General features: G+C 45.2%; 2 protein-coding genes across 11 annotated transcripts in view; both read right to left on the minus strand.

The window, feature by feature from the left end:
- The window catches only part of mipol1 (mirror-image polydactyly 1), a 27,011-nt gene extending 18,297 nt beyond the window's left edge, over positions 1 to 8,714 (minus strand). Inside the window, exons 1-4 of one of the 10 annotated variants that reach the window (XM_037242402.1) lie at positions 8,617 to 8,714; positions 8,460 to 8,494; positions 621 to 724; positions 41 to 97 (exon numbers count right to left, since the gene is read on the minus strand). The gene's annotated coding sequence lies outside the window, so the exon portion shown is untranslated. The other 9 variants (XM_037242400.1, XM_037242404.1, XM_037242396.1 and 6 more) reach the window with 9 other exon arrangements.
- Positions 8,715 to 9,656: 942 nt separating this feature from the next.
- On the minus strand, positions 9,657 to 20,902 carry traf3 (TNF receptor-associated factor 3). Its single transcript, XM_037242359.1, has 14 exons — positions 20,645 to 20,902; positions 19,359 to 19,515; positions 19,038 to 19,203; positions 18,842 to 18,893; positions 18,629 to 18,733; positions 18,380 to 18,544; positions 18,203 to 18,283; positions 12,323 to 12,397; positions 12,152 to 12,244; positions 11,883 to 12,023; positions 11,381 to 11,552; positions 10,953 to 11,296; positions 10,456 to 10,647; positions 9,657 to 10,165 (listed from the first exon to the last, which is right to left on the minus strand). Exons 2-14 carry the CDS (start codon positions 19,510 to 19,512, stop codon positions 10,130 to 10,132), a joined length of 1,776 nt encoding a protein of 591 aa, XP_037098254.1. The 5' UTR covers positions 19,513 to 19,515; positions 20,645 to 20,902; the 3' UTR covers positions 9,657 to 10,129.
- Between the last annotated feature and the right edge of the window lie 480 nt (positions 20,903 to 21,382).

Consider the following 21,382-nt stretch of genomic DNA (forward strand, 5'->3'; position numbering starts at 1 on the left):
CCAGTCATTCATTTATTCAGAGTTATTTGTGACCGCTCACTTTGTGCTTGAGGGGCTGCAGAGCTTCTTTGGCTTCGTCGCACAGAGGACACGGATCCTACAAACAAAACGGCGGCGGTTAGCATTCGAACACCAGCATCCTTCACTCTTGAATAAACGTTAGCAAGCTACCACGTTAAAATTCAAACCAAAGCTACAATATTTTGTTTTTAACACTCAACAGACTAGCAACACTTCCGAAATAAACTGTTAGCATTAACATGTTCTTGCTGCTTCATAAACTGTTAGCATTAGCAAACAATCTCTTCAGAATCATTTATCCCATTGATGACTGTCGACACAACCGAGCTGGTCAATTTACGGGCAGTTAAAGGGAGTGACTGCATTTGGATTATGGGACAAGCTATTTTATTATTCGTGAGTTTATAAAAAATATAAAAGAATGTTCTTTTGTTGGGCGTGTTAGCATTAGCATGCATATTACCTTGGAGTACAGTGTGAGAACAGGTAAGCTGTTGTGACAGTACCACCTGACACGTGTCACAGGCGTAATCCGTGACACGCGTTGCAGCACAAACGTTAGCATCTGGGAAAAGAAACAAAAGAAAATAGTTGCTAACCTGATTGGTCACATCACCTTCGGTCACAGTAGCCGGCCAATCGCAGAGCAGGAGGGCCCAGATCACCCAATAAGCATTTCGAGTATGCGTTGAGTCTTGACCCACTGATAACATCATTACCGAGCTCATCTTATTGATGACGTCAAAGTAAGTCTCCCAAGCATCCCAGCATGCACTGCACACAGTGTTCTTGAAGGTCACAAAAGAAGTGCCTTTGTTGACACTTAGTTGTTCATTACTTTATACATATTTTTATACAAACAAGTGCTGTTTGCAAAATGTTTATAAGTAAACCCACCTCTAGTATTTTTTTTCTCTCCTGGGAAAGAAGGGGTGCCTGACTGAGAAAATAATTAAGAACTGTAATGTATGGAAATTTCTATGGTACCTGAAGTACACACACAGTTAACTCTCGCGAGTACCGTAATTTTCGGACTATAAGTCGGGTTTTTTCTTTCATAGTTTGGGTGGGGGGGGAGGGGGGGTAGACCTATAATGAGGAGCGACTTATATGTGAATTTTTTCAAAACTTTTCAAAAAAAAGTGAAACCGCGATAAACGAACCGCGATGTAGCAAGGGATTACTGTAATTTGAATTTCAAGTGACGTCAGCAGCGCGGCGTGGCGCGGTGGTTGTTTACAAAAAGGACAAAGATTGATCACGGGATGACAAAGATGACGAAGGGCCCCACGTACTACCGGCATCATTAGCAGCTTTGTTTCTAAGTGACACGGAGGACGAAGAGTTTGAAGGATTTAAGGATTTGGAGTGACACAGAAGGTTTGAAAAACTATTATGGCTTTTACGCACGCCTGGTCCTACTCTACGGAGCTCTTTTTCACCTCCGTGGATAGAAGTCGGGGGCCGGCGCTCGGCCGGGTGGCTGTCCGGGGACGGTGGATGGGGCTCGGTCATGGCTTTTACGCACGTCCGGTCCTATTCTATGGATCTCTCTTCCACCTCCGTGGCTGGAAGTCCACGCCGCCACACGCCCGGAAGTTTATTTTGTTAAATAAAGAGCCGTTTACCTAACCCACGTCTTTCCTTGTACTTTGTTAACGCTACAATATAGTTATATACTAGATCTGTGGAATAACGATGAGGCTGACGTCAGGGCGCAGGCGCGGCGTTGTTGACAAAGGACGAGGAATTTGATCGATGGATTTAATGATTTAGAGTGCACAGATGGTTTGATAATATTATTGCTTATATACCGTGTTTTTCCATGTATAACGCGCCCCCGTGCATAATACGCACCCTAAAAATGGCATGTCGATGCTGGAAAAAAGCCTGTACCCATGTATAACCCAAATTTTGACTCTTACTTAAGTCCGTAAACGTAAAATTATTTCAGAAAAAAGATCATCTTTGGGAACAACCGGATGTTATTCTGCCGGTCAGTATCACTGCGCATGCGCTAGCAAACTCGATAGCGAAGAAATGTTTCGGATTTGTGTAGGGTACATTGTGACAGCAAACGAGCAGGTGATCGAGCAAGCGTCTGATACGAGAGCATTGTATTCATATGGAGCGTGTTTGAAGTGAACAGCAGAGAAGAAAGGAACAAGGCAAAGTGTTGGGAAATAAAATATTACCTGTAATACGCATTTAGAACTGAACTCTCGGTCTTTATATAGCTGACGTGTCTTGCGCATCCGTTCTGCGCATCTGTAATGGCGGCCTCCGTATGATATCCGGTTTGCGATGGAGATTAAAAAACAAACAATATTTGACAAGAACACACCATCAAGGATTGCACCATCGCATCAAACGATGTGTCGTCAATTATGAATTTTACTGACTAAGTGTGTTGGGCAGGATGGCTGAATGCGATGCGCGATTGACAAGAAGAAAGGTGTGATTTCAAGTTTTATTTCGAGGGAGATTTTCTTAAAAAATTGTTGTACCCATGCATAATGCGCACCCCAGATTTTAGGACAATAAATTAGTTACATTTTGCGCATTATGCATGGAAAAACACGGTAATAGTTATTTGATATCTAATTTATATATCGTTATATGGGCCTGTGGAATATTTTGAAGTGCAAGCGCCGTCAGCGGCGCGCACCCATTGTTGACAAAGGACGATCGATGGTTTAATGAATTGGAGTGACACAGATGGTTTTATAAACGTGTTATTTATGTAATAGTTTTTTTAATAACTCTGAATGTTACGTCAGGCCCGTTCTCAGCTCTTTGTTTGTGTTTATGTCACGTTAGCATACCTATCGTTTAGCCTGTTGTTGCTCGTTCATGTCTGTTCTTGGTGTTGGATTTTGTCGAATAAATTTCCCCCCAAAATGCGACTTATACTCCGGAGCGACTTATATATGTTTTTTTTCACGTTAATGTGCATTTTATGGCTAATGCGACCTATATTCCGGAGAGACTTTTAGTCCGAAAATTACGGTATAAGAAATGTTAAGGTGTTTTGGACGACGAGAAGGGTGATAGTTAATGGCCATCGGTGTATGTGAAGTTGCGTGCTGGATACATTAAAACCGTGTTCTTGGGAACCTACAAATTTATTTGTTTGATGTCAGCAAAACATCACATGGTGTCAGAAGTGACGCGAGTGGAAGAATGCGATTAAGATGTCGAAGTTTAGTCCACCGGAGGAGTTCAAGTTCACGAGCCCAGGAGAGTTGCCGGAGTGGAAACAGAGATTTTTGTGCTTTCGGACGGCGAGGTCCAGGTCAGTTCGCTCATTTACGCCATGGGACGTGAGGCGGAGAAAATATTCAGCTCCTTCGGGTTTGAGGAAGAAGGACATAAAAAAAAGACTACGACGTCGTGCTAAGGAAGTTTGATGATGACTTCATTCCAAGATGGTACTTAATACACGAACGAGCCTGCTTTTTTATCAGCGAAGTCAGCTGGCCGGGGAAAAGGCAGAAGCATACATCAGAGTTTTATTTGATTTGGCGGAGAACTGTGAGTTCGGCGACGAGAGATGAACACATCCGGGATAAACTAGTTGTTGGCATTCGAGATAAGGAATTATCTCAGATGTTTCAGCTCAAGGCAGACCTGACGCTATCACAAGTCATCCAGCAGGTGCGTCAAGCTGAGGAGGTGGCAATACAAATTGGCCTCCAGTCCCAGCTACCGGACATACAAGTGGCTCATGTTGACGGTAGTTGGAGGGGGACGCAGCAAAAGGCACAGTGTGGTCTTTACCACAAGGTGGCGCCACAGGCCAGAAAAGGGACAAGAGCTGTGGCAGGTGTGGCACTCAGCATCAGGAAAAAGGAAAATGTCCTGCTTACTGAAGTACATGTAGAAAGTGCAACAAAAGAGGACATTGGCCACGAGTGCGTCATACTAAAGAAGTGAAAGAAGTCACTGAGAACACGGGACAGTTCCAGTTTTTGGGTGAGGTCAGCAAGGAGGCCAACTCAGACAATTGGACTGTTACACTTGAAATAGAGAAGATGCCACTTTCATTTAAAATTGATACAGAGGCTGATGTGACTGTTATAAATGAAGTTACTTTCGTGAAGCTCCCCACATCCCTGAAATTAAATAAAGCAGAGAGACCATTTGTCGGTCCAGGCGGGTGGCTCAGATGTAGGGGGTGGTTCACAGCCAAAACAGTATACAAGGGTAAAGAATACACTTTTCCTGTGTATGTAATGAAAGGTAACTGCTGTAGTCTGCTCAGCCAGCGAGAAGCTGTGGAAATGGGTCTCGTTCAAAGAGTAGACCAAGTGAGTGGCCTATTAAAGACGGAACCTGTGAAAATCATACTAAATGAGGATGCCCAGCCTTATGCAGTCCATTGCGCAAGACGAGTACCACTGCCACTAGTACCGCTAGTGAAAAAGGAGCTGCACCGACTTGAAACAGAAGGCATCATAGAGAAGGTAACGGAGCCTACAGAGTGGTGTGCTGCCATGGTGCCAGTCCTAAAGCCAAATAAAAAGGAGGTTCGATGTTGTGCAGATTTGAGAAGATTGAATCGAGCCGTAAAGCGTGAAAAGTACGTGCTGCCAACAGTCGAGGAAATTATGCCAAGGCTTTCAGGTTCAAAGGTGTTCTCGTCATTGGATGCTGCAAGTGCGTTTTATCAGATCCCATTGCATGAGGAAAGCTGCAAACTGACCACCTTCATTACGCCATTTGGGAGGTACGCCTTTCGAAGACTCCCATTTGGGATAACAAGTGCTCCCGAAATTTTCCAACGGAAAATGGCAGAGACCCTGCAGGGGTTAGATGGAACTGAAGTCTACATGGATGACATCCTTGTTCATGGTGAAACCGAGGAGGTCCATGACAGACGCCTGGAGCAGGTTCTGAAGAGGATTGAGGAATCAGGTCTTAAATTAAACAAAGCCAAGTGCAAGTTTAAACAGCGGCAGATTTGTTTTCTGGGACACGTTTTCGACGAGAATGGTGTCAGACCTGATCGGAAAAGGATAGCTGGCATTAATAACTTTCCACAACCTCAAAATGTGTCAGAGCTCAAGAGGTTCTTGGGAATGGTGAACTATGTGGCCATGTTCATCGCGGACTTATCCACCAGCGGTCAACCACTGTATGGGCTGCTCAAAGGGACAGGTGAAGGGCAGTGGGGGTCCGCGCAACAGTCAGCCTTCCAAAATTTGAAGATGGCTTTAACGTCAGCACCTGTACTCATCTTGTATGATGCAACCAGTGGTGTCAGCCGAGGCCAGCAGTTATGGGCTGGGTGCAGTTCTGCTTCAACAACAAGGTGAGGATTGGAAACCTGTTGCATATTGTTCCAGGACACTCAGAGATGCTGAAACGCGATACGCACAAATAGTTTCTCTATTTGTGTGTATCGCGTATCGACGAATGCCTTGCCAGTGTGTGGGCATGCGAACATTTTGATAAATACTCGTTTGGATTGGACCATTTCAAGCTTATCACGGATCACAAGCCCTTAGTACCGCTCATGAACAGCAAAGACTTGGATAACGTTTCCATAAGATGTCAGAGGCTTCTCATGAGATTGATGCGATTTAATGCAGAAGCTGTATTTGCTCCGGGAAAAACACTAGCTGTGGCAGACGCTCTTTCCAGAGGCCCTATTCAAGGTGAGGGTGATGATACGTACAATGATGATGTTGCTGCACACGTCGACTCCATCTTGAGGTATCTCCTAGCTACCCCACAAAGAATGGAAGAGATAAAGGAACACACTGCTGAGGACTCCCACCTTCAGCTGGTGAGAGAGTTAATAAAAAGGAGGTGGCATGAGTATGAGAAGCAGGTACCGGAGTCACTGAAAGAATTTTACCAAGTGAGAGGAGAACTGTCACTGGTAGAAGGACTGATCACCAGAGGAAATCGTATTGTTATTCCCAAATCAATGAGGAATGAGATCTTAGACAAGATTCACGATGGGCACCAAGGGTTGGTAAAACGTAGAGAAAGAGCTAATCAGTCAGTATGGTGGCCGAGAATCTCACAGGACATCAAGACAAAAGTAATTCAATGTAACTTTTGCAGAGAAAACAGAGCCACACAGAGAAAAGAGCCAAGTGAGTTATCATCCAGGCCTTGGCAAAAGGTAGGCATAGATCTGTGTGAGCATAGGAAGCAGTCATATTTGGTAGTGACTGACTACTATTCAAGGTACATTGAGATTTTACATGTGCCGTTGATCACAAGCAAGCAAGTCATTGGTAAGCTGAAAGCCATATTTGCACGCTATGGTATTCCAGAAGTGTTAGTCAACGATAATGGACGTCAATTAGTGTCAGAGGAGTTCAGGCAGTTCAGTAAAGAATATGACTTTATCCATTTGACATCTAGTCCACATTATGCTCAAAGTAATGGACAGGCAGATCCCATTGCATGAGGAAAGCTGCAAACTGACCACCTTCATTACGCCATTTGGGAGGTACGCCTTTCGAAGCCTCCCATTTGGGATAACAAGTGCTCCCGAAATTTTGTGCAGGTAGCAAAAGCTATTCTTAAACAGGAAGATCCTCTCATGGCCTTGATGACATACAGAGCTACACCATCATCATCCACGGGAGTGAGTCCTGCTGAGCTGTTGATGGGTCGAAAGATCAGAACAACTCTCCCAACCTTGTCCATGAACCTAGATCCAGGATGGCCGGAAAAAGACAAAGTTCGACGAAGGGATGCAGCTGCTAAGCAAATGCAAGCTATTTACTACAACCGCAGGAATGGAGTGAGGAATCTTCCACAGCTGAGTCCAGGGGACAAGGTCCTCATGAAACTGGATGATGAGAGACAATGGACAACCCCAGGTACGGTGGTACAAGCCAGTTCTACTCCAAGGTCCTACTTGGTGGAGTCTACTGACGGAGGACAGTATAGACGGAACAGACAGTCACCATCACTCGTTCAGGAAGAGTGAGTAAACCAGCCAACAGACTGGATTTATGAGAACATTGTTGATGTGGAAGAAAAAAATAGTTACATTTATCTGCTCTGGACGTAAACTCGACATAATAGGATCTTTTCCTCTTTATTTCCTTCTTTTCTCCTTTTTCTTTCTGTCTTTTTGTCCATTCGGCGATGCTGGTGCCTTCTACCGCACCTCGGTATCTCTTCGGATCGGATATTATTTTTTTTTCTTCCTGGGACCGGGATCATCGGTCGAGACCGGCGTAACTCTACGACAGCTTCCTGCTTATCCGGCCAGTGATGACCGGGTCCCTCGCCTTGGCCTTGCAGCCGCAACCCCTGTGGGGGAGTCCGCTCCCTCGTGCTCGTCGGAACCAACGACTTTCGCCTTGCTAGCCCCGTGGTGACCATCTGCACGTGCCCCGACTGGGTGCCCAGGACGCTGCTCGCACGTTTGCCTGCTTTGTGATGTTTTCACCGATTCACGACCACGGTCCATTGGGCGCCGTTGAACTGGACTGCCCTTACACCTGTCTATGGACCCCGTGGAGCCTATTTTGTGTGTTTTGGGGTGTTCTCTTGTATTGAGGGGTGCTGGTTGGCCGCTGTTACTTTTTTTTTTTCCCTTTGTCTTTTAGCTTTGATTTGCTTCGATGGCTTTTATCTTGAGTACTTTCTGACTTTCTTTGTGGCGCCGTTGTGTGGCAGCCTTATGAGAGCTCATTGAGTTGCGCTCATGCCATCTGTGTGTCTTTTGTATACCCACTCTGTGGTATGGATACTGCTGGGGCCTGAATTTCCCCACCCCTGGGGATCAATAAATATTCAATCAATCAATCAATTTAGATGCATGGAGTAAGTCGAGGGATTTTTGTTATACAGTCTGTACTGAAAGCATGTTATGACTTTAAAAGGGGGAGATGTAATATATGGAAATTTCTATGGTACCTGAAGTACACACACAGTTAACTCTCGCGAGTATAAGAAATGTTAAGGTGTTTTGGACGACGAGAAGGGTGATAGTTAATGGCAGTCGGTGTATGTGAAGTTGCGTGCTGGATATATTAAAACCGTGTTCTTGGGAACCTACAGGTTTGTTTGATGCCAGCAAAACATCATGAGAACTATAATTTAGAAAATCAAATAAAATGCTTTAGGGTCTTAACTGGGTCTACATGAGTTTCAAAGAGGTCGAGACTACACGGGGAAGAGCAGTCTCTGTTTTATGGAACGGTCCAAACAAAATGGTGCCTCCCTCGTTTACCTCGGAAACATCACAAAACAACCGGATGTTGAGGATGGTAGACTTTACAAGTGGGCGTCCCGTCTTAATTTAAAATCATTAAATTATCAACGAGTCCCACTTTGTCTATAGAGATGAAACGAACGTTGTCTTCAAAAACAAAATATAAGATATAAAATGTCGCCTCCTTGTATAATTTGTTGTTAGCTTGTTTGCTCATGTACAAACTGTCCAAGTTAATTCAACTCACCGGAGTACAGCAGCGATGGAGACAATTCGTCACGCCTTTTGAATTCAAACCCACAAGAAGAATGGAAATTTGAAGAATAGCATTTTTGAAGAATGGAAATTAGTTGATTTGGAGGAGCACAAATGGAAACGTTTACAAGCAACGATAGATTACATACTTTGCAATCGCGTCTAGTTTCTTCTTCTACAGCTGCTGTTAATTCTTCGTATTTGGTCAGCTTCGGGCGCATGGTCGCCACCTGCTGGACGGGAGGAAGGCGACAATCACCCCCTCCCGCATGCAATTGTTTTTACTGAAAATTTCCAGCACTTTTCATTGCATGTTTCCATCTGATTTAATGAATTCATTACTTTTAATGATATGAGCTAATTTAATGGGAATGTACATGTCAAATTTAAAAGAAGACTTTCAGTTCCATGTTTTGTTGTATTTTAAGTCCATAATTCCAATTCAATTTGCCATAATTTTAATTCATGTGCCACACTGACTTTTAATTCCTTGTTTTCCCAAGTTTTACTGTATTAAACGAATTCCACAATACTTTAATTCCATGCCTCAGTTTTCAATAACTGTAGGACTTAAACATTAAAATCATGAAGCATTCCTACCGCATGCTTCCATGATTTTAATTGACTTTTACCCCCATCTTTTGTTTTACTTGAATTTGATGACATTGATACAAATCATATCTTCAATTTCATCTCTTGATAACTTTCATTTGTTTCAATATTAATCTAAATCCACATCGCGAGTATTTTAATTCCATGTGATGTTTCCATGACTCAATTTTAACAATTGGAATCCCACAGTGACTTTAATTCCATGTTGCAATAAATTTCCAATTCAAATTTTCAATTCCATGGTTTGTCTTACTTGAATCTCATGATTTGAATAAAAAAATGTCCACCACATTCCAATCTAATTTCAAATCCATGCTCCAGCTATTTCAATGCCATGTTTCCAAAACGTTGAATTCCACATTTCATTATGAAATTACATTTTTCCATCTGATGATTCCATATTGAGATGATTCGAGCTCTAGTTTGAATTCCACGTTTCCTGAACTGCTCCTTCCAAATACCGCAGTCGACTTAAATGAGGTATAGATTGAACACTGTCAAACAAACGTCATTGTTTATCAGATTTGGAATTGCACCCCATGAAAACGCACTGCGGAAACAGAAGGAAATAAAGGAGTGCTTGCAAGGGAATTTCCTTTATTCCCGTCATCGACCACAAAAACGAAAACAACACTTACACGTCTTTCCTTTGAATCACATTCGTAGAGCGAACAATCCTATGGAAGAAGTGAGCGGGGCCACGGCGGAACGTCCACACGTTTGACTTCCATGTTCAGGTCCACCTCCACACGTCCGGCGTCGCCGCGACTCGCCGATGTGACACAACTTTCCTTGGCTCCTGCCGTCGATTTCCCAGCATGCCTTGCCAAACAGGAAGTCAAGCTTGATGCACAGCATCAATAACTAGCAGCAACCGCGACGGCCTCACAAGAGTCATCGGCGCGGTTATGTGGTGCCTCACACGCGCACAAATGCACGCAAACATGCAGCCAATCAGAAGAAGAAGACACGCCCTTCCGCCATTGGCCGCCTGGACCGGGTTCCTCTCCCGTCGTCGCCGGGTGGGTGTGTCCGAGTCGCACAGCACGGTCATGGATCAGGAAGGTCAGAAGTATCCACGGTAACCTAACAACACACAATACCATGTGGCTATCAAAAGTCTACACACCCCTATTCAAGTGCCATCTTTTGGTGATAAAGTTAAAAAAAAAAAATAAGACCACGAGAAATTATTTGCTTTCTTCCTGTGACATACAACCTTTACATAGCAATTGGAAAAAAATGTTTTCTGACCAGGGAGATACATGTGAAATAATGTAGTTGCACATGTGTGCACACCCTCACCTGAGAGTGCGGCTCTGTTCCAAATGAACCAATCACATTCAAAGTCATGCATTGCGGTGGGTGCGTCGCACCTTAATGAAGATGGTGTCGTCCTTGGTGTAGCTGGCCGACTCCAGGACGCTCTGGGAGACGAAGAGCGGACACCCGGAGGCGATGTTCATCTCGGCAGCGGGACGTCGGAAGCTGCTGCTGTTTGGGTCCGGCTTGAAGGCGTCCACCAGGTGCTTGCGCGCCGGACCCTGGTCCATCAGCATCAGGGTCACCTGACGCATGCGACATGATAATCGATAATCACGAGCTTGATGCGGTAGTGTTCAAATAGATGCAAAACCCACGGCTAGCGATGCTAACCATTAGTATGCCAATGGCGTTTAGGATTATTTGTCAGCATTAAGCCATTAAAGCTATGCGGCGGATGAAATAAAAAAATAAATAGCTCAAAGCCTGCTTTGGAAGAATTGTTCACGATCTGCCAAGCTGTCAGTGGAATTGACTTGACTAGACCAGCGCTCGAATCACCAAATATTTGCCCCCCCCCCCACGTAGCGAGCGGTTCGGCGCACACTACCTTCTGTTTGAACGGCCACGGCAGGAGTGCGTCATACTCGCCACGCATGACCACAAAGAAGAGCGACAGGTGCGTGCCCTTGCCCATGCCGTCGCCGTTCAGGTAGACGCGGGCGCACATCTTGTAGCCAAAGTATCCTGTGTAGAAGGGCTGCGAGTAGAGCGACAGAGTCTTGGCCGCCACCGCTTCCTGTTTCCGACGCTTGTAGTCACGGATCTTCCAGATGAGCGTCCCGTTGTAGCTGGCCGTCTCCAGCACCTGGAAGCGAAGGTCCATGTCGGCCAGACGGATGTCGTGAACGCTCAGCATGTCGCCCTGCCGGTTCTGCTGCGTCTCCAGCGAGGCTGCGCGCAAACACGCCCGTGTCACAAACCACTTTAGCATGCCCGCTTTTGTGTCCGAGTCGCAGTTTGTCGGCCGGTGCCTACCGAGGGTGACGCTTCCTGCGGCGGAGCGTCCTCCCTGCTCCAGCACGCCCAGCCTGGCACGAACGGCGTCCAACGACAGGCGGACCTTGTCCAGCTCGTCCCGCAGCGAGGCTAGAGAACGCAGCTCCAGCTCCACTTCCAGAAGCTTCTCGGAGTGGGTGCTCATCACCTTCTACAAAGACAGGCGGCGAGAGAGGGCGTGCTGGGCTCAATGCAAACGTGACAGATGGAGCGACGTCGTAGGTGCTGCTAAGCTTTATGACGTGCTAGCCTTAGTCATCCGGTCCATGTTTGGTGTGGTGCTCACCATGTCACCAAACAGCACAGTAACTACTTCTTGGTTGACTGAATGTAGATTTCACATGGGGAGACAGAGCTATGATTTCTAGATCAACTCGCAAACATGTCATTTGCTACTTTTGTGGAAATATGTGTCACTGAAATCCTTGTAGAGCTACGTATGTGCATGCGTTTGTGCATGCTCGTGTGTGTGTGTGCCGACCTGCATGGAGGCCACCTTTTGTTCCATGTGTCTGTGTTTGTCCCTCAGCTCGCCGTTGTGCTTCTCAGCCTCGGAAAGACGGGAACTCACGAGAGGGACGGCTTTGCGCTTGTCCATCAACTCAGCCTTCACCTCCTCCACCTACACACGCGCGGACGATGCGTACGAGATATGAACATGTGGCCAAAGACACGAGCAGATTCAGACACGTGCGCATGAAGTATCCTTCATTGTAAAGATGAAGATGAGGATGATGCCGAAGAGGCCACCTTGCTTTCCAGGGAGATGTTCTTGAGCATCATCATCCTCAGGTGCTCAGCGGCACACGTGGCTTCGTGTTGTTGGACCTCCGGACTCAGCGCCTGCGCATGCACACGCAGGCTTTTAATCAACAGCAGCAGGGTAGGTACAAAACAGGATGGCGACGGAGGTGGACTTACCTTGTACATGCAACCATAGCGCTGAAAGGGGCAGATGACCTGAGCTTTGGGACACTCGTGCTGGTGACTGGCCAGCTGGCAAAACCCCACACACACACATCAGTACACGAACGGACGCACACAGGTCCAGCGGCGGGAGTAACGCGACTGCTCAAAATTGGTGTTAGACTCAACTCAAAACAGAGAGTAGAACATTGTGTATTTAACCAAAGTTACATTCAAGAAAGGCTGCTAGCTCAGTGCTAACACGCAATGCAAAGCGCTATTGACGGGCTGACAAAATTAGCATAAATAATTGGAGTAATTCTAAGTTGACAGCAACACGTGCAGATGGCATTCAACAATACTTCTGGGTGTATATTCTTTATCCTCTGCAAAAAACAACTCATTATTACTTATTATTATCACTTATTAGCTTAATGTCACATCTTCTTTCTTGATTCATCAACAAATCTACTGTAATTGTGCTGTACATGTTGTACTGCTCCTTCTGGCCAAGACGCATACAGCAAACAAAGAAACCTCCATCCATCCATCCATTTTCTGTACCGCTTGTCCCCACGGGGGTCGCGGGCATGCTGGAGCCTATCCCAGCAGTCATCGGGCAGTAGGCGGGGGACACCCTGAATCGGTAGCCAGCCAATCACAGGGCACACAGAGACGAACAACCATCCGCGCTCACACCTACGGGTAATTTCTCCTCTCTCTCTCTCTCTCTCTCTCTCTCTCTCTCTCTCTCTCTCTCTCTCTCGGTCGTCCTCAGACGAGCTTCCATAGTAGAAGCTATACATTGCGCATTAATAATGACTGTGGGGCGCAGCTCCTCACAGCACGGGTAATTTTGAGTGCTCAATTTATATATATATATATATATATATATATATATATATATATATACACACACACAAACACACACACACACACACACACACACACACACACACACATATATATATATACATATATACAGTGGAGCATGGGTTTTCGAACGTCCCGGTTCTCGAACAAATCGGTATTCGAACAAAAAATTCGCGATTTTTTTGTTTCGGATGTCGGACGAAATTCGGTTGTCGAACCTCGCGAGATGAGCCGAGAGGACCCGCATGCCAACTGACTCCGTTCGTTATTACGTTCTCGTTACTCTGAGGATTGCATCAACTCTTATCATGCCTCCAAAGGAAGCAAGTGGCAGCAGTAAAGCCATCCTAAAACACAAAGACGCTCCTAAAGCAATGCGACAGCTAGCGCCCGGCGCGCTGCGGTTGCGCGATCGGACCAAATTAAGCTCCCTGCACACTGAGATCCACTTAAATTTTGGAAAGTCCATTAGGACTTTAAAAATATTTTCTAAATTTAAGCGACCGCTCTGTCACAATAATGCGACCAGCGCGGTGCAGTTGCGCGGTCGGCGGCGCGCTACGGTTGTGCGTTCGGCGGTGCACTGCAGTTACGCGATGGAACAAAATTAAGCTCCCTGCGCACTGAGGTCCACTTAAATTTTGGAAAGTACATGTGGACTTTAAAAATGTTTTCTAAATTACAGCGACGGCTCTGTCACAATAATGCGACCAGGGCGGTGCAGTTGCGCGGTCGGCGACGCGCTATGGTTGCACGTTCGGCGGCGCGCTGTAGTTGCGCGATCGGACAAAAATGCGCAAATGAAAAAATGCTTTAAAAAGGCGTTTTTTCTTTTTGTTTAATTTTATTTTATTTTATTATTTTTTATTTTGAGTTACTTTGAAGTAACAATAAATTTACTTTGCTATCCAAGCTCTACAGTGACTACTTAACATTGGATCAAAGTGTCATTTCTTCAGTGTTGTCCCATGACAAGATATACCGTATTTTCCGCACTATTAGGCGCACTTAAAAACTTAAAATTTACTCAAAAATACCACTGTGCGTCTTATAATGCAGAGTGCCTTATATATGGATCAATTCATGAATTTGTTGATCCATACCGGTTGTACACAGCGCTCTGCCAAAATGTTTCAGTACGTTTTAGTACGACTAGTAAATTACAAGGTCGCATCGCTTCCCACTGAATAGCTGTTGTACCCGCAAGGCTATTTCATTTCAAAATAGGCTGTTCCGTAAATGTTTTCGAGTATGTTTACGGATCAACATCCAACGGAATCATAAATAAGCAGCACCAATGTGTCGAATCAGTCTTTAGTCGGTTCCGATCATTTTTATGGGAGAGAGTTTGAGAAAGGTGATTGTTTGCAGGGGGTCGCCATGACACTTTGCTGAGGCTCACGGGAGTCTGCGAGCTGAGGCTCATGGGAGTTTGCGGGTGGCTAATGCTATAATGATAGCTGCTGTACGCACGAGGCTATTTCATTTCAAAATAGGCTACTCCGTTAATGTTTCGAGTAAATTTACAGATCGATATGGAAGGGAAACATAAGTAAGCAGTACCAATGTGTTAGATTGAACTTTAGTCGGTTCCGATCACTTTTATATGAGATAGTTTGAGAAACGCGATTGTTTACTGAGGGCTCATTGGTTATTGGCTAGTGGATGCATACCGCAACCCTAGTCAACCTCAGTTTGTTGCAGTATAGCTTCTATTTTATGCGCCTTTTAATCCGGTGCGCCTTATATATGAAATCATTTCTAAAATAAAAAATTCAATGAGGGTGCGCCTTATAATCCAGTGCGCCTTATGGTGCGAAAAATACGGTAATTAAAACATTGCAGAAATGAGAGGGGTGTAGTAGACTGTCTCCTTAGAATATTGTGATAAAGTTCTTTATTTTCTGTAATGCAATTAAAAAAACAAAAATGTCATACATTCTGGATTCATTGCAAATCAACTGAAATATTGCAAGCCTTTTATTATTTTAATATTGCTGATTATGGCATACAGCTTTAGAAAACTCAAATATCCTATCTCAAAATATTAGAATATCATGAAAAAGTAAACTCGTAAGGAATTCAACTAATCACTTGAATTGTCTAATTAACTCAAAACACCTGCAAGGGCCTTGAAAAACACACAACTTGGTTCAGTAAACTAAATCACAAGTATGGGGAAGACTGCTGATCTGACTGCTGTCCAGAGGACCATCATTGACACCCTCCATCAGGAGGGTAAGACACAAAAAGAAATTTCTCAAAGAGCAAGCTGTTCACAGAGTGCAGTTTCAAAGCACATCCACAAAAAGTATGTTGGAAGGGGGAAATGTGGCAGGAAACGCTGCACAACCAAGAGAGATGACCGCAGCCTTAACAGCATTGTGAAGAAGAGTCGCTTCCAGAATTTGGGGGAGCTTCAAAGAGTCAAGTAGGTATCAAGATATCAAAAGCCATTGTTCACAGACGTGTCCGGGAAATGGCCTACAATAGCCGTATTCCCATTGTCAAGCCACTTCTGAAGCGTCTGACTTGGGCTATGGAAAAGAAGCACTGGACAGTTGCAGAGTGGTCCAAAGTCCTCTTTTTCAGACGAAAGCAAGTTTAGTATTTCATTTGGATGTCAAGGCACCAGAGTCTGGAGAAAGCCTGGAGAGGAGCAAAATCCAAGTTGCTTGAAATCCAGTGAGAAGTTTCCATGATGGTTTGGGGAGCCATGTCAGCTAATGGTGTTGTTTCATCAAATCCAAAGTAAATGCAGATTTTAAAGCACTACACGCTTCCGTCTGCTGAAAAGCTCTATGGAGATGATAATTTCATTTTCCAGCATGATCTGGCACCTGCACACAGTGCCAAAACCACCAGTAAATGGTGTACTGACCATGGCATTACTGTCCTCGATTGGCCTGCCAATTCCCCTGACCTGAACCCCATAGAGAATTTGTGGGGTATTGTGAAGAAGAAGCTGAAAGACACCAGACCCAACAATGCAAATGAGCTAAAGGCCGCTATTGAAGCATCCTGGGCATCCATAACACCTCAGCAATGCCACAGGCTGATTGCCTCCATGCCACGCCGCATTGATGAAGTCATCCGTGCGAAAAGATTCCCAACCAAGTACTGAGTGCATTAATGGACATTTTCAAATGTTTGATTTTGTTTTGCTGTTATAAATCTTTTTTTTTACTTGGTCTGAGGAAATATTTTGAGATAGGATATTTGCGTTTTCTTAAGCTGTATGCCATAATCAGCAATATTAAAATAATAAAAGGCTTGCAATATTTCAGTTGATTTGCAATGAATCTTGTTTTGTTTTAATTGCATTACAGAAAATAAAGAACTTTATCACAATATTCTAATTTTCTGAGACAGTCCTGCATATATATATATATATATATGGATTTTTTTTCATAGTTGAAGTGTACCTATGATGAACATTACAGGCATCTCTCATCTTTCAAGTGGGAGAACTTTCATAATTGGTGGCTGACTAAATACTTTTTTGCCCCGGTGTGTGTGTGTGTGTGTGTGTGCGTGTGTGTGTAGATACAGTAATCCCTCGTTTATCGCGGATAATTAGTTCCAACCAGCTCAGTGGACTAGTGGTAGAGTGCCCGCCCTGAGACTGGAAGGTTGTGGGTTCAAACCCCGGCCGGGTCATACCAAAGACTATAAAAATGGGACCCATTGCCTCCCTGCTTGGCACTCAGCATTAAGGGTTGGAATTGGGGCGTTAGATCACCAAATGATTCCCGAGCGCGGCACCGCTGCTGCTCACTGCTCCCCTCTCCCCCAGGGGATGGATCAAAATCACACGGGGATGGGTTAAATGCAGAGGACAAATTTCACCACACCCAGATGTGTGTGTGACGATCATTGGGACTTTAACTTTTTTTAACTTTTAAGATAGGTGAAAATCCGCAACTTAGTGTCACACTCCTTTTAATCTACATAATTCTGTATGTAATTGTGTATCAATAAATGTATATTAAACCATATAAGTGCATATGTTATCATTAGAACATTAAATAATAGTTTCAAACATGTAAATATTGTATTAATGACACAGAAACTAATGTATAAATAATATAAATAGGATACGTGTGTGTGTGTGTTAACATATATAGATGTAGCTAAAGTATACATACTGTAAATGTTTTCAGAACTCTTATTATAACAACTAACAAGGTACAAGTGTACATACTGTAAACATGTTTTTAGAAGTCTTTTATTATTGTAAAAAAAATTGTAACAAGGTACAATACTGTAAATCTGTTTTTAGAACTCTTATTATAACAACTTTTTTATAACAAGGTACAAGTGCACTCCCTGCCTTCTGCTGGCATGCGGGCAACTTCGGTGCCATAATTCATAAATTTAGAATTTTTATTTAGAATTTTTGATATTTTGGGGGAGTAAATCTGCAATGTACTGAAGCCGCGATAAATGAACCCCGATGTAGCGAGGAATTACTGTGTGTGTGTATGTATGTCCTAACCCCACCTCACACTTAGGAGGGTGCAGGTTCGATTCCACCTCCGGCCCTCCCTGTGTGGAGTTTGCATGTTCTCCCCATGTCCACGTGGGTTTCCTCCGAGCACTCCGGTTTCCTCACACATCCCAAAAACAAGCATGGTAGGCCGACTGAGCACTCCTAATTGCCCTTAGGTGTGAGTGCAAGTGCGGACGGTTGTTCATTTCTGTATGCCCTGTGATTGGCTGGCAACCGGTTCAGGGTGTCTCCCGCCTACTGCCCGATGACTGCTGAGATAGGCTCCAGCACGCCCGTGACCCCCGTGGGGACAAGCGGTATACAGATATACACACACACATATACATACATATATGTAGTATACATATATCTATCTATACCCCCCCCACACACACGCACACGCACGCGCGCGCACACACACACACACACACACACACACACACACACACACAGACACACACACACACACACACACACACACACACACACATTGGTTTGGGCGACACGACAAGGAAGCGACTTTTTGTTACCTCGCTCCGCGGCAGCGATGAGAAGGAGCACAGGTTCGGACACGACACCGGGAAGGCTGGGCACACCGTCTCCTTGTGTTTCTTATGCACAAACACACAAAGGACAGGTTCACGCACAGCCGCGATGGGCGACCATTGCTTGTTCGAGCCCTTCGCCACAGCGTCGCCGGCGTTTACCTGCAAGTCGGTGAGCGGCATCTTGGTGAGGCAAAAGTCGCAGGTGCTCTCTCTGTGTTTGCACTTCCAGCTGAGGTGATCGGGAATGTCCTTCCTCATCATCCTCTCCTTGCACTTGCCCAATGGGCACGGCACCTCAAAGAAAGGACACACGTTGGCGTGCTCCTGCGGGCAACAAGGTTGGCAGGCGGTGAGCTGGTGGGCGGGCGTGTCGCTGCGGTAACGGCGGAGGGACAGCGCCGGTCTCACGGGCATCTGCTGCAGGCTCATCTGCTCCTGGCAGCCTTTGGCTTCGGCGCGGCAGTACACCTTCAGCGCCAGGATTTCTCGATGGCAGCAAACGTCGCGGAAAATCTGAAACAAAACGGTCGACCGAGGTCGGATTGGCACTATGGGGCGAGGGCAATTCGTATTCATCGATATCAATTTCTCATCGATCAATTCATGCGTGCATGCAATCACCTTGTTGTTGAACAGCGGCTCCATGTCGGCCGGACACACAGGGTTGGGACGGCTGCAACGCACACAAGCACACACATGAAGGACAGAGCGAGACACACCCGGGGAGAGACATATATACGCACGCACATACGCATGCACACACACACACACACATTCGCACGCACACACACGCTGCTCCTGTGTGTGCATCTATCACCTGAGTATGTGGGCAATGCAGGTCTGGCAGAAGCGATGACCGCACTCTGTCTGCCTGGGCTGACACAGGACCAGCCGGCAGGACTCGCACAGATATTTCTCTTCGGGGACGTCCACAAAGTGATCCGTGAAGCCGCCATCCAGGGGCATGAAGCCCGCTGGTGCGCCTGAATGTAACACACGTGCACGCATAGCTGATATCATCCACACATCAGAAAAACGTTGAAATCATCCATACGCAATTGCATCCTACGATGTTGTCATAAATACACTTTGGCATGACAACAATGTCGCGGCGGCGCAATGACGTCATGGCGATCACCTTGCGAGGAGTCGCTCGGAGGCCAGGGATTGGCAGGCCGGTTGGGAGGCGGGGTGATGGAAGGAGCCGCAGACAGGGGCGGAATGAGGGAGGGCGCCAACTGCTGGAGGGGAACCTGCACCTCCCTCCCGTCAACGCTGTGTCCGGCTGACATGACCTGGTGTGCGCACGCACGCACGCACCCCCGCCCCCCACACACACACACACACACACACAACAATTAAATTCATGCAGGTTAATAATGTGGCCTATACTTAAAATTATTTTACTGATGAGATGCTGACCTATTTGTTAAAACATTGTAAAATATCTATTTAAACATTAAATACAAGGAACAAAAGCCTTAGCAAGAGTAAAAGCCAGACCCACTACAGCAGTTTTACTTTCTTTTAATCAGTCATGTGACCTGTCACATACCATTTTGCTGATATGTGCTCATGAAATGAACGAGAATAGTTATTATGTATATTGGAACTATAGATAATTAAATGCTCCCACGTAGCGCCAGCAATGTGGTCGTGGACTCCTGATTGTGAGACACTGCGTTAAGGGAGCACAAAATAAGCTGTTTTATCTTTGGTTATTTAAAACGAAAAAAATCTGGGTATTTGGATAATTTATATTAAACAGCAGCTCTACACGTTTACTGTACTCAATTATTAAAATAGTTGCCGGCTCATTTGATCATCAATTAGTCGATTAGTTTTGACACCTCTAATTTTATCCATTAGATTAGATCCTTTTGAATTTTTAAATTAGTCAGTTAAATCGGCCGATTGAGCAGTTATTGCATTTTCAGTCTTAAAAAAAACATAATATAGGCCCTTTAATTCAAGCCTACTCGGTGAGCACAGCAGTATGCAAATAGGCTTTAATTAGGTACTAGTAAGCAAAACGTGACAGTGGGAAAAAACGTAAGACAGTCGTTCAACTACTTTATTGTATTACTAGTGAGAACAAAAGGCTTACTCGTACATGGTTATGAGGGAAAGAGAGGCTGTGGAATAAACGCTCCGACGATGTGCTTTCTTTCCATGGTGCGTCTTGATTTCGATTTGCTCTGAGTTCGATTGATCAGGTCTGGGGACTTGTGTTTACTGGCCGCTGCTCATGCTAACGCGGTTAGCATCTGTGGCTTCTCTTCTCCCATTTCAAGCTCATTGAACGTGGAAAAGACTTCACGCGCACACTTGGCAGCCCACGACGTGCATGACACCCACGTCACATTCAACCCCAAAAAGAACCAAACGCAAACGAAGGTACGAGCCGCTGTTGTGCCGACTCACATGAATCAGCTCAGCCGCTCCTCGGCGCCTTTCCGGGGGACTCGAACCGCCGACCTGCCGCTCGCCCCCTCATGGTCCACATCCGAGGCTTCCTCTGCTCTCCTCGTCGCTCTTCTCCTATGCTGGGCCGGGGATTACCGGGAACGGGTTAGGAGCTCCGGCAGCTGCGTCGGGGGCACTGCGGCAAGGGACGGTGCTCGGGTCACTAGTGGAAACCCCCTCCGCCGCTTCCGCCCAGGAAATCCCCCACCATTGCCGCCTCCAGGGGGCGCCGTCCGCCTTTCGATTGCTCGCGCTCGGCGTCTTTTCATGTTTCGTTTTTTTACATTTATTTGCAGATAATCTAATGACAAATGTTTCAATTATTTTGCTCATTTATTTCTATTTCAGTAGTTTTCAAATAAATATTTCTATCCATAGCCATCGCCTGGTGGTGATGTCATTAGGAGACCTTGTGATTGGCTGCAATTGTCATCATTGAGCAAAGCTACTGATCAGGTTGAGTTAATAAAACCACAAGTCCTTTTAGTTCATAAAAAAATATATTAAGCAAAATGGGGATCCCGTGGCAACAGATGATATCACGCGTCAACACACAAATTAATATTTATCTTGTGTAATATTCTCATATCAAGGCCAGCCCTTGATATGAGAATATTAAACATGATCTATGTTTCTAACCAGGTAACCATGGTGACATAAAACATGACATCATCAGGAGACATTCTAATTGGCTAT

This window comes from Syngnathus acus, chromosome 22 (assembly GCF_901709675.1).
Source record: "Syngnathus acus chromosome 22, fSynAcu1.2, whole genome shotgun sequence".
In the NCBI taxonomy this organism is placed as follows: Eukaryota; Metazoa; Chordata; class Actinopteri; order Syngnathiformes; family Syngnathidae; genus Syngnathus; species Syngnathus acus.